We start from the raw sequence: 12513 nt of genomic DNA, 5'->3' as shown, positions 1-12513 counted from the left end.
TGCATATGTTGGATTGGCTTGAGATTAATAAAAAAACTTTTAATAGTTTTGAGATTCATTGATGAAAACATACGATTTTCCTATTTCAGTGATAGCATTGGCAGTGTAAATATTTCCACTGTAAGTATTCAGTAAAAACATTTGCAGGGTAAGTATTTAATGATTTAATATTTAAGTATTCAGTAACATCATTGACAGTGTAAGTATTTACACTGTAAGTATTCAGTGATATCATTGACAGTGTAAGTACTTACACTGTAAGTATTCAGTGATAGCATTGACAGTGTAAGTACTTACACTGTAAATATTCAGTGATAGCATTGACAGTGTAAGTATTTACACTGTAAGTATTCAGTGATATCATTGACAGTGTAAGTATTCACACTGTAAGTATTCAGCGATAACATTGGCAGTGTAAGTATTCACACTGTAAGTATTCAGTGATAACATTGGCAGTGTAAGTATTTATGCAAAGGCTTCAGTCAATGCACTCAGTTCAAGCTTTATGGTAGAGAGCTGAATTAATGATTTTTAAATCAGAAAGAATGTTTGACAAATGTTGCATAGATGTAATGGCTTCATTGTCTGTGAGGCTATTTTTCTTTGGTCAATTGATTGTCAAATCAGGTAGCAGCAGACTAAGTCATTGTTCATACCATTCCATTATAAGGTGAGTCCCATCTAGCTAATACCACCAGGGCTCACTTATACTCAGAGTCTGATAAATAGTCATGGTCAGGACGATGCACCAAGAATGAGTCACAAGCCGCTCAGGCTATTTATTTATAGGAAATGAAGCTATTTTCACAACTCACCAATGCAAGCTACTTTCACCAAAACAGCCTCCACCTGGCACGCAAGCATTTCAGTGAGAAGCTCAGTTTGGTTGCAAGACCAGAGGTAACCAAGCGAGGTCAAGCCTAGCCTGCAGCAGACGTTCTCTACTCTGACTCTCTGGTAATCAGAGAGAACAGCTCCTACGGAAACGCCTTGTATATTATGTGCCTCCTGAAACCAACATATAACTCAAGTTGTTGTTACAGAGGCTGATACTTGGCACTGAATCAACAGAAGTTTTTAGGTGTATGTTAGGAACATTTTGGCATTACTTGCTCTTCATTGGCTAACTCTTGTATTGCCAAGCAACCCTTTTTTACATTGCCAAAAATAAAAAGACCGGGATGGCAGAAATTACTTAGTAATAACAGAAAATGCTTGTTTGAAAGAATATGGAACCCATAACAACCTCGGCCAATATATCACCGATAGACTTGTTATTAAAAATAGTGAATTTGTATCAAATTTGATATTCTATTGTACAACCAGTATAGCATCGGTATACTAGTTGTGCAACACTGCTGCTCTATAGTCAACCCATGGATATGTTTAGAGGACATGAAAATTAATAATTTAAACACAGTTTTGGTCGCTGCCAATTTTGATCAGAAATGACAAGATCTGTATGACGTCTGCAAAAACAGATTTGTGTTGCAAAACTTCGGAATCGAGCCCAACCAATATTGACCTTAGATCTGATGCAAGTGAAACAAGCTTTCATTCCTCTCACCTTGACCTCCTTGAGCAACTCGTACAAGTCTTCCACCTCATCTCCTGCCTCAGGACCATCATAGCTTTTTCCAACACTGAGGGAGGTACCCTTGAGGGCCCGTCTATAGAGTGGCAACTCGAGAGCTTCAGCAACGGCTCCAATCATTTCATGACCAACTGTTTGATACATGTAGCTGTTTAATTCTCCTACAAACAGACAGGCACAGTCTGAGTACATACAAAAAGTGTGATTCTATAGAGCGACTTTCTAAAAATAGGATAATTTTATGGTTACAACAAGAATTGTACCCGCATCAAGCTCAACAAAGTAAGTTCTATAAAATCCAGTAACTGATGACTCACTAACATTTCCTCAAAGTTTAGTCAAACATAATAGCGCCTTTTCATATTATAGTACATGTACATACCTCAACATATGAGTGCCCAACATACAACAAATTTGAGCAAATGATAAAAATTCCGAGCAAATCTTTTCTCTGAGATATGATACTAATTTGAGATACGAGACAGTTCCCGATGTGGCTGCTAGGTGGCCGAGTATATAGCAGTGTGTGTGGGTGTGTGTCAGTCCAGCTTGAATCAAGCAATCAAGTAAACCAATGACCTTACTCGCATTTTTGTTTTTTCTCAGTTTTCCCAGGATGTCCTAATCGTGCCCACCTGATTGCTGTTGTTAACCAATTCAAGTAAGATGCAAGGAGATTTTCAATTCCGGATGATTCCTTTGGAGTGTATGCAAAAGGCTGCTACGAGAACAGCATCGCTCAATCTTTCTTGTCATATCAGTTTAAGCGAGTTAGAAAAAAAAAAGAAAAAAAAATTAGAATTAACTTTTGTGTAATGTAAGATGAAAATTATCTCTATGAATGTGTGTAGTAAGTTAAGTTCATTTAAGTTAAATTTAATTTCTCTTTACCTCCTCCACACCGCCGTTAGCCACTACCATCTGTTTCGAAGGTAAAAACTCCATAAAGCACTGTACATAATAATGTTACATTTTATTGTAGGTCATAACTACTAGATAGGCATGTATTACTTTGTGAGCATAGATGGTGAATTAGATCAATTAAAAACATGTTTTTGCATTATATTATCCTGTTTTTAAGTGTTCTTTGAAAGGGCTCGACCGGATTAATTTGTATTCAGTTATTTTATTAATTTAATTGGTTTAATTTATTAAGTTAATTGACAATGGAGCCCAGGTTCCAGAACGCATTAAGCTCAGATCTCAAGGTTTTGCTGTAGTATGATTATCATAAATTATATCATTCCAAAGCTCATGTGACTCTAAAAATTAAACTAATCAGATAGAGTAGCATTTCTCAAGTCCTTGATGGCTACATGACCTGAATTACTGCTATCCTGTACAACTGTAAACTCGATGCTATGCCAAAAACTAAGTGACGATACTTGCAACTCAATATACTAACTGCTTTTGTCTTGGTAATCCAATCAAATAAGCTGACACCATAAAACACCATTTAATACGCTTGTGTAGAAATGGAATAAAACCCGTTGAATAAACTTACCAATGCTGCTATCAGCTGGGTGGAGGTTGGCGAGGGCGACAACTTCATGGTCTTCAGCAACACACTTGAGCAGGTTGAAGCAGCTATCTTTTCCGCCGCTGCAACCAGAGAATCGCAAAATATATTTTGCTTATTGTCATTTTAACAGTCTATGTATTATTTATCAATTTATTTAAACATTTTCGTTTTGGTCCAGGTCATTGGTCTTTCGGATCTAGACCTTAACTTGGAGCCCCGTGTACCACACTGACAACGTGGGCACGTTAAAGATCCACCTCTGTCCTTCGCACATTGGACAAGTGAAATGGCTACCTGGCTCTGTCAGACTGGACGTGTTGCAAAAATGTATCCCTTCAGGTTAATCTGACAGTTCCAGAAGAAGCCCTTGATAAGTGTTAGGACCACCCAAGGTAGCTTATAAAAACCTAGTCCTGGCGGCGTGTTTCTCTACTAGAGAACACTACCAAGCATTGTCACTACATGACAGAAGCATGCCATTATTATTTAAACATTAATAATTCAATCTTTCATAGAAACCTTAGAGCTTAATAAGGTTGGAGAAAACCTATGTAGCTTGCAGGATTAGGGGAGAACTTTGTCTCTTAAAACACACAATCTGCAAAATCTGTGCATTGTTTTGTTGATCAAAATGTTATGTCGCGCAGTGCGAACATTGTCTAAAGATGTTTCTACACCAAATCTCATGAAGTAGCCTCTAGCAACCTACAAGGCGTTGCAACCTTAAGAACATTATTAGCTGAAACATTATTAACAGTCTTTCAGCATAGAAACAGGAATAAGGTTAATCTCAACTAGAGCGATGATAATGCGCATGACAAAGTTTGTACATGAGAGTACGATCTGCTATTGGATAACTTTACCGATTTCAGGTGCTAACATCGTCTTTAAGTTCAATGGGTTCAAGTGATTTACACACAATATATACTTTACTCTTTACAGTACTTTACTGCTTATGATAATCTAATATAGATGGACCTTAACATCTGATAATAATACAGTTACATGTAGGCTATGCCCATGACCTTTGGATAACAAATAAAATTACTATTAATACGAGATTCAGTGAGATTACTTTAGATTGAATTATGATTCTCATAAGAATTGAAAAAGGTTATAGTGTGGTGGCTGATTTCTGAGGTCAGGACTGAGCTAGAGAAGACAGCCAACACGAATGCGACCGATGCCATGATTGGGTCGTGCTCCGACTCCATAGACGACACGGCCCTCGGTAACAGTATCAGTTTGGCGAGGGTCTGATACCGAGTCGGTCTTATCACCGAGGGGCGGAGCCAAGCCACATCCAGGAGCGATATAAGACACCGCAGAAGTGTCCAAGAGCAGAGCGCCTGGAAGTCTCACACTGTGCATTTACTCATATGTTTATTGCATATGCAACTGTACCCTTATATATTTACTGCAAAATATATATATATATAAATACTTATGGCCTTGTACTCGAGTGGTTTGATTCTTGAGGAGCGAGAAGAGGAGCTCGGTCAGTTCCTTTACAATAGCTTCTAATCCTGGTGCATGTCATTTATACATCATATTACACTACGCAGTTGTTAGCGAAAATACAATGTATCTCACTTTATTCGTTCCCAAGTAAAAGACCTAGTGAGAGACACTTCAGTTAAATACATAAAAAAAAGATTACATGATAAAGGATTTGAATTTATGACTTCTAGCCTAATAGCTCTAACAACTGCACCACCCAACTGATCACTGACAATCATGAATAATAGCGTATGTATAGTTATTACACCTAATAATAGTGCGTATCTCTCAAGGGTCAGTAGACTGCCAGGGTACTACTGTTAATAATTGTGTTACCATCACTCTAACAAAGCATAATTTTTTAAGAGAATGCATAATATGTAATATGTAGATTGATTTCATAGTTTCAATGAACAGACAGCTTTAGTCTTTACGACATGGAAACAAAGAGTGGGTGTACTCAGAGAAACTTGCACCCTTCATAGGATGCATTGCATGAGGAATACCTTGAAGATCAAATATGACGTCTACATAGCTGACTGCAAGCAGAGGCTGTGTGTGCTTTATTACACAAACAATGTTTCTGTGATCATGGTGCTGGACATGTCTGAGTTTAGTGCCAACAGAGCCTCAATGACTAGAGACATGGCCAGTTGCGGAGAGCAATATAAGGTTGGATTCATGAGAGCTGGTCAAAGAAGTAAAAAGCTTATGTGTATACATAGCTACATAAGGATTATAACTCACATGAATGTAGCATGGTATCATTGTCCAGCCTGATGATAGAACACATGAAACACTGAAGCATTCTGCAATCTATATATATACACTACGCATACATGCTATATATATATATATATACATATACGCTATACATGCTATATATATATACGCTATACATGCTATATACATGTATATATATATTGTAAAGGATCTGACCCCGGTAGCTGAGTCAGCTTTACTTCCTAACAAGGGAAACGCAACCTGAGCTACTGGCCTGCCTTGTCCGAAGCCTGATTGACTTGCCTGTGGCGGTCAAGTCAGTCCAAGACAAGAACCTAGTAGTCAGGCCTGCTCCGAAACCAAACCCCCGGCCTGCCTTCTGGATCTCTATCTCAGGCTAGTCCGGATCCACTAGTGGCTGGTCTTAGGACTGGATCTCTTGTGCCATGGCACACCCGATCGAGTCTAGACAAAAGCCGTGGATCGCCTCCTAGCCTTCTAGAGTCACCCTGGCAGTTCCGTCTGATGGTTACAATGAGCCTGCTTGTGCAATCGGTGAGCCAACCAGGCAGGCGTCAATAGAATCAGTTCGTACGAGTATGTAATAGTTTTATTAATGATAGCTTCAACACAAGTGTTCACAAGTATGAGTGGTATCAAGCACACCTTGCCTACTTACTGCGCTGGCTTATATAGCCAGCGCCTATGGTCTAGCTCCGCCCATCACTCTATTTATAGCACAAAGGATGTACAAGATATAATAAGATTAGTACAGGATAAACGTATGATTATATAACAAAAAGGCAGTTCAGGAATATGATTATATAATAAAAAGGCAGTTCAAGAATGCGATTACATAACATAGAGGAAGTTCGGGAGGTTCGGGCAAGTGCTAGTGAGGATATATATATAAGTGCAGTAATTGATATACATGTATGTCCCGGTCCTCCACACTCTCCCCCCCCAATTGTTTGGCCTAGGGGTGAACAATTAAGGGAGTGTTTTTAGCGGAATCGTCGAGCTTGTGCTCTCAATCTTTGAGCTTCTTTACGGCATTCATCGGCCATCCGGATGTAACGTTGGTATCGTTCTTCTTCTCTTTCTGCTCTGCGGTTGTATTCTTCCTGCCGGGGCCGTGTGTTCTCGTTGGTTCTGGCTACCTTGTTGCTGACCGGTTCCTGGGTCTTGGCACCGGTTCCGGCATAGACTCCAGCGATGTCGTCCGCACTGACATCTATCTCCAGGGCGGTCTCGCCCTCTCCTGCTACCTCCACTCCAGCTCCCTTAGGCGATGAGTTTATCTCCCGACTAATGGGTATTGCTTTCCTCTGACTCACCTTTGGGATTACATACTTTGGTGGGAAGGGCTTGTTGACTATCTCCTCTCTTCCTTCGGTGGTTCGGCGTCGGTTTAGGTGGACGCGGAGGTCGGCTTGTCTGTTCCTCCCGTCTTCTTGGCGGTTCTCTCGATCAGTGCACCCCTTTTCTTCTGATGAATCTGCTCTTAGCCGTTTTTGTCCTGTCCTTCTACCTCGTACCCATCCGTTCCCATCTTTCACGGGAAGGCAGGTTCCAAACGGGGGGCACTCTGTCCATTTCATATATGTACAAAAATCAGTATACCACTCTTGATCTACCTGGTACACAATGCTAGGGTGTAGTCGGGGGTCCTTGGCTTTTTTCTGGTGCTTGTATATACTAAAGAACGACGATGAGTTCTTCTGACATTTGCACCAGTAGCGCCAGAAGTGTTGCCGTATGTGTCTCCTCACTACCCTACTGTCCTTGTTTCGAAAACCACAGAGTTGGCATTCTCCCTTCTGGCGGTCTTCTGCGGCCTCCATCCTTTCGTAGGAGGTGGGGGAGTACCAGATGTCTTCTGCTATTCCTTCGACGGTTTCCCGGTTTCTCCTTCTCTTGAACAATTCGTTTTCTTTTGTCTGGTTGACAGGAATTGTTGGTAGATTTACTGAGCAGGCTTGCATCGGTCCTGGTCTGCTGTTGTCTGGTAGTAGTGGAGTGTGCAACTGGCACCTCTGGTTAGTCTCTAGCGGAGGGTCACCCTGGAGTGGTTCACCTCTGCTCCTGACTCGAAAACTCTGGCCCTCAGAATTTTGCTTGGCTTGGTTTGACCTTCTCCTGGGGCGCCCTGTTTCCTACCAATCGCACCACTCTAGTATTAGTTATCGCCGGTTCCACCGGCCTCTCCCCCTTATATGCAATGGGTGCGGTATTTCCCTTGGCTACGTTATTTGCAGGTAATTTTTCTTGATCGACATCTTGTCTTTCTGCCGTTACCTCTGTTTCTTCTAGGATCTCATCCAGTTCTGTCAATAATACCTGCAGTTCCTGGTCTTCGATGGCTCCGGTTTCATCTGAAGTCGGTCTCATATTGAATTTCGCGATATAGGTTTGTGGAGGTGGAGGGAGCTGGTTATTCGTCAGCGTACAGCGGTTGAAGTGACTGGAGACAGTATCAATTTCAGAAGATGGCCACTTTCCGGTCCCGTCATGCTTTTGTTCCTGAAAATTTCCGCCGTCCGGAGTCTGCTGTCGAAAGCTTTCATTGCCGGACGGTTCCCCTACTCCTTGATTTTCTTCGTCTGCCTCAGTCCCCGCCCCCTTTTCCGAGATGTTTCGGTCAGATATAATTGATTCTGGTTGCTCTTCCACGTGTTGGCTCGTGGCCATCATCTTTTCTAGCTCGGCAATCGACTCTTTTAAAATTGCGTACTGAGACATCAGTTCTAGATTCGTCCTCAGGCCTTCCCTCTCTATTAAGGTTTCTAGTTTTTCCACCATAACTTTGGTGGACTGGTACCGTTCCCTGAATTCGGCCTGTCTTTCCCCGGCTTCCGACCCTTCGTCTTCTGGGTCAATCTGGTGGCATACAGCCTGGCTGTATCTGATGGGAGGCCCCACCATTCGCCGGGGTCTCCCGTCTCGTCTTTCTCCCATACTATTTTCTGCTCCCCTTGGTTCTGGGTTCATTCGCACCTCTTCTTCAGCTGGTGCTGGTATAGAAACGTCGGGTTGGAGCAGATCCCTTTGCTCTGTGGCCCCGGGGTTGGAGGTCTCACTGACTGGGGTGTTGTCTGCCTCCCCTTCCGTCAGGTCCTGCCCGGAAGGCTCCACCGGAGGTTCGGGACAGGGCTCGGGACTCGGTTCCTCTGGTTCTGTGTTGGGTACACCGGGTTGCTCTGTTGCCTCCCTAACCCCTTCGGTAGGATCATGACTTCCCGAGGCAGATCCTCTTTCTCTGGCCAGGACCTCCAGAAGTCGCCTCCTGAATGTGTCACTGTTCATATCAGGGGGCGGGTCCATCCTCCCTTGCTGTGTTGGCGGAGGGAGCTCCCTTCTAGTGCACTCCAAGGTGGGCAGCATCTCTACCAGCCCTTCCGGCCTCCTCTCTCTCCGTCCAGTGGCACCTCTGATGTTTGGCCTCCTGGTGGGTTCCTTGGTGGCCGGGGCCCTCCCATCGGCTTCCGGGCATGCATAGTATGGTTTTACCTAGTGATGGGCATACCTAGTGACGGTATATGGCCCCACATATTTGGGCAGTAATTTGGGGTTTTCTCCTCGTCGACGTCTCTTGTTGACTAGCAGTACCAAGTCGCCTGCCTCAAATAACGGGGGCTCCTCTTCATCCTCCACTCGGATCTTCATCTGGCGTTCCCGGAGGATTTCATAAGTTTCTTCCAGTCGGCTGGCTAGTTCCAGTACGTAGGGCTGTACCGCCTGACCAGCGACTGCCACGGGTTCTGAGAGCTGGTCTGGCAATCGCAGTTCCCTGCCCATCATCATGTAATTTGCGGTTTCCCCCGTGGCGGAGTGGGGAGTGCCTCGGAAGGCCCTCATTATCTGCGGTAGCAACAAGTCCCACTCCGTAGGTCCACGGCGCAGGAGCAAGGCTCTTAAGGAATCCCCTAGGCTCCGATTATTTCTTTCTACAACGCCATTCCCCTGGGGGTGGTATGGTGTAGTCCGTGTTTTGTCTATGTTCCATAGGCTACATAATTCCCCCATGAGTTTAGACTCAAACTGGGCCCCTTGGTCGGAGTGTAATTCCTCGGGTAGGCCAAAATAACAGAACACCCTTTCATCCAGGGTCATGGCTACTACCGGGGCAGTCGCATCCGGAATCGCTATGGCATCTTGCCATCTGGAGAAGTGGTCGCTAATCACTAGGATCCACTTATTCCCCCGGTTAGTCACTGGCATTGGTCCCACCAGGTCGACCGCTAACTTCTGCAACAGTCGCCCGGCGTATAATCAGTGTCTGCTCTTGGTCGCGTGATTCCCACCGGTCTTTGCCACCTGACAGATCTCACACGTCTTGATGAGTCGTCTCACATCGGCATTCAGTCCCGGCCAGTACCAATTGAGCAGTAGCCTCTTTACGGTCTTGTGAACCCCCGCATGGGCAAGCCTGTGCGTGTCCTACATCACCCGGTTCCGGTCTGCCCGGGGACATAGGGTACACCATCTGGGGTGGCCGTCTGTCGCTAGTCTGACCTCCAGGACGCCGTTAGCGGACAACCTCAGGGCTTCCCGTCTTTTATGTAGGATCCGGAGCTCATTACTCCCTAGAGTTAGCTCCTCCTCCGGTAGCTCTTGGTCATTTTTTATTGCCCAGTACATCCTAGCCACGGCTTCTGTCCCTTCCATCTGGCTCTGCACCAGCTGTCGGAAATTTCGATCCCCTGGTAGCTTAATTGCGGCCACGGTGTCAGACTCTCCTTCCAGCAATGCCTGTTTGCTAGGGCCCCCGTCTCGCTCCTCTATTCGGATACACTGTCGACAGTCGTTTGGGCAGACCTGTCGACTCAGGCCGTCGGCATTCCCGTGCTTGGCCCCTGATCGGTGTTCTAGTAGGTACGAGAATTCCGACAGAATCTCCAGCCACCGAGCCACTTGAGCTGACGGCTCCCTCCTCCTACACAACCACCTCAGGGAGGCATGGTCCGTGCGGAGCACGAACTGTTGTCCATACAGGTAGGGCCGGAAGTGTTTGACGGCCTTTACTACTGCCAGGAGCTCCTGGCGCGTCACACAGTAGTTTTGTTCTGCTGGGCTGAGAGTCTTGCTGTAGTAAGCCACCACGGTCTCCCTACCTCCTTGGTTCTGAGACAGGACGGCCCCACTCCCACATTACTGGCATCGGTGTCCAGAGTATATTTACTCTTTGGGTTGGGATATCCCAACACGGGTGCCGAGATCAGGCCTCGTCGGAGGGTCTCGAATGCCTGCTGTTCTTCTTCTCCCCACTTCCATGGCTTCCCTTTGCTGGTCAAGATTGTGAGTGGTTTGGCATTAGTGGCATAATCTCTCAGGTATTGCCGGTAGTACCCTGTGGTCCCCAGGAAGGCCTGCAGTTCCTTTATGTTTCGAGGAATTTGCCATTCGGCAACTGCTTTTACCTTTTCTGGGTCCGTGGACACTCCTTCCGGGCTCACCACATGGCCAAGATACCTCACTTTCTTCTGGAGGAGCCAGCATTTAGAGGGCTTCAGTTTTAGCTGATTGGCGGCGAGTCTCTGGAAGACTTCTCCCAAACGGGCCAAGTGGGTCTCGAAGTCCGGAGCTATGACAATGATGTCGTCTAAGTATAACAAGAGGGTTTTCCAATGGAGCCCGTGGAGTACAGACTCCATCAGTCTTTGGAAGGTGGCAGGGGCCGACGTCAATCCGAAGGGCAGTACCTTCCACTTCCACTTCCACAACCCGCTTCTCGTGGCAAAGGCGGATTTTTCTCGGGCGTCTGGATCTAACGGTACTTGCCAGTACCCACTGGTCAGATCCAACGTGCTGAAGAATCGACTTCCCGCCAGGGCGTCCAGGCTCTCGTCGATCCTTGGAATGGGGTACGCATCCTATTGGGTGACGGCATTCAGTTGTCGATAGTCAATACAAAATCTCCACCCGCCATCCTTCTTTCTCACCATGACAACCGGAGAACTCCATGCTCCATTGGCAGGCTCGATCAAACCCTATTCCAGCAGTTCCTGTACTTGCTTATCCGCTTCTGCCTCTTTGAGGGGTCCCAACTGGTGGGGGGGTTGTCTGACCGGCCTGGCACCTTCCATCAGAGGTATGCTGTGTGCTATCAGGTCGGTCCTTCCTACGTCGCCATCATACTTGCTGAACACGTCCTGGTACCTGGTCAGAAGATAGGCCAAGCTCTGCCTCTCTCCTTCATGCCGGCATCCTGGAAGGGCCTGCCGATACAACTCAACCAGGTGACCCGGGACGGCTTCCCCCGTCCGGATAGCGGCACACCCAACTCCTGATTCGTCGAGGCTCCCGCGTTCCGGCTCGGACCAGAGATCCATCTGTATGTCCTCTTCCTCAACAGCCGTGTATGAGCCAATAACGTGCCCGGCGCCCAACTCTATAGGTTGATGTCCGGGGTTCAGGCATCGTATGGTGACATCACCCCTCTCTCCAGGTCGGTTCAGGCTACAGGCTATGGGTATGTGCGGATCAGAGTTCTCTATCAGGCCCACCGGAACATAGTTTTTGGCGGAAATCTTCCCTGCCACTCTTACTTCCGACAAGGGAGGGATAGTAACCTTCTTCCAGGCGTGAACGCTGGACACCATTATCCTCCCGTACTTGTCGGTACAAGTAAGTTGCCTATCCCCTAAGGAAATGACTGGTCGGCCAAATTCAATTTGACACTTGTGGGAGATCAGGAAAGGCATGCCCAGAATAGCATCTTCGCTGATCTGGCTTACAAGGAAGTTCTCTTCGATAGGTACGTCCCTGATCCTCCCGGCTAGCCTTATCAGTCCATAAAACTGGAGCTTGCTACCATCTGCCATGAGCCCGTACCGGTCATTCTCTTCCAGCTGCACCTTCACCCGCTCTAGCATTCTATCGAACACCTTTTTGGAGAGCAGGTTAGTGTTGCAGCCGGTGTCTATGAGAAACAGTAAGTCTTGCCTCTCTACCTTTCCAGGTAGGAAGTAGCTTGACTTATGGGGTTTTTCCAAGGCCCCAATCCTTGGCAACCCTTCCTCCGCCGCGGCGGTATCGCGCATCTTCCGATTTTCTCCTCCTCGGGCATCCCCTAGGCCTGTCCGGTGGTGGACTTTTTTCGAGCTGGTCCTCCAGGCTTTCCTCGGGAGTAGCTGGCCTTGTGCTCTCCCCGTACCGGCCTGTCGGACCCGAC

At 46.2% G+C, this 12513-nt stretch overlaps 1 protein-coding gene across 4 annotated transcripts in view; it reads right to left on the bottom strand.

Moving 5' to 3' along the window:
• The window catches only part of LOC137401016 (uncharacterized), a 38375-nt gene that overhangs the window by 19001 nt on the left and 6861 nt on the right, over window positions 1–12513 (bottom strand). For all 4 annotated transcript variants that reach the window (XR_010979272.1, XM_068087358.1, XM_068087359.1 and 1 more), the window contains exons 2-4: window positions 3099–3196; window positions 1568–1755; window positions 816–1008 (exon numbers count right to left, since the gene is read on the bottom strand). Coding sequence is in view for 3 of the 4 variants with exons in the window: in XM_068087358.1 (XP_067943459.1) it covers window positions 816–1008; window positions 1568–1755; window positions 3099–3196 (479 nt within the window). In the remaining variant the exon portion in view is untranslated. The remainder of the gene's footprint in view (window positions 1–815; window positions 1009–1567; window positions 1756–3098; window positions 3197–12513) is intronic.

Source organism: Watersipora subatra, chromosome 7 (assembly GCF_963576615.1).
Source record: "Watersipora subatra chromosome 7, tzWatSuba1.1, whole genome shotgun sequence".
Taxonomy (NCBI): Eukaryota; Metazoa; Bryozoa; class Gymnolaemata; order Cheilostomatida; family Watersiporidae; genus Watersipora; species Watersipora subatra.
The sequence above is the reverse complement of the archived record's forward strand: the minus strand, read 5'-3'. Positions and strand labels throughout refer to the sequence as shown.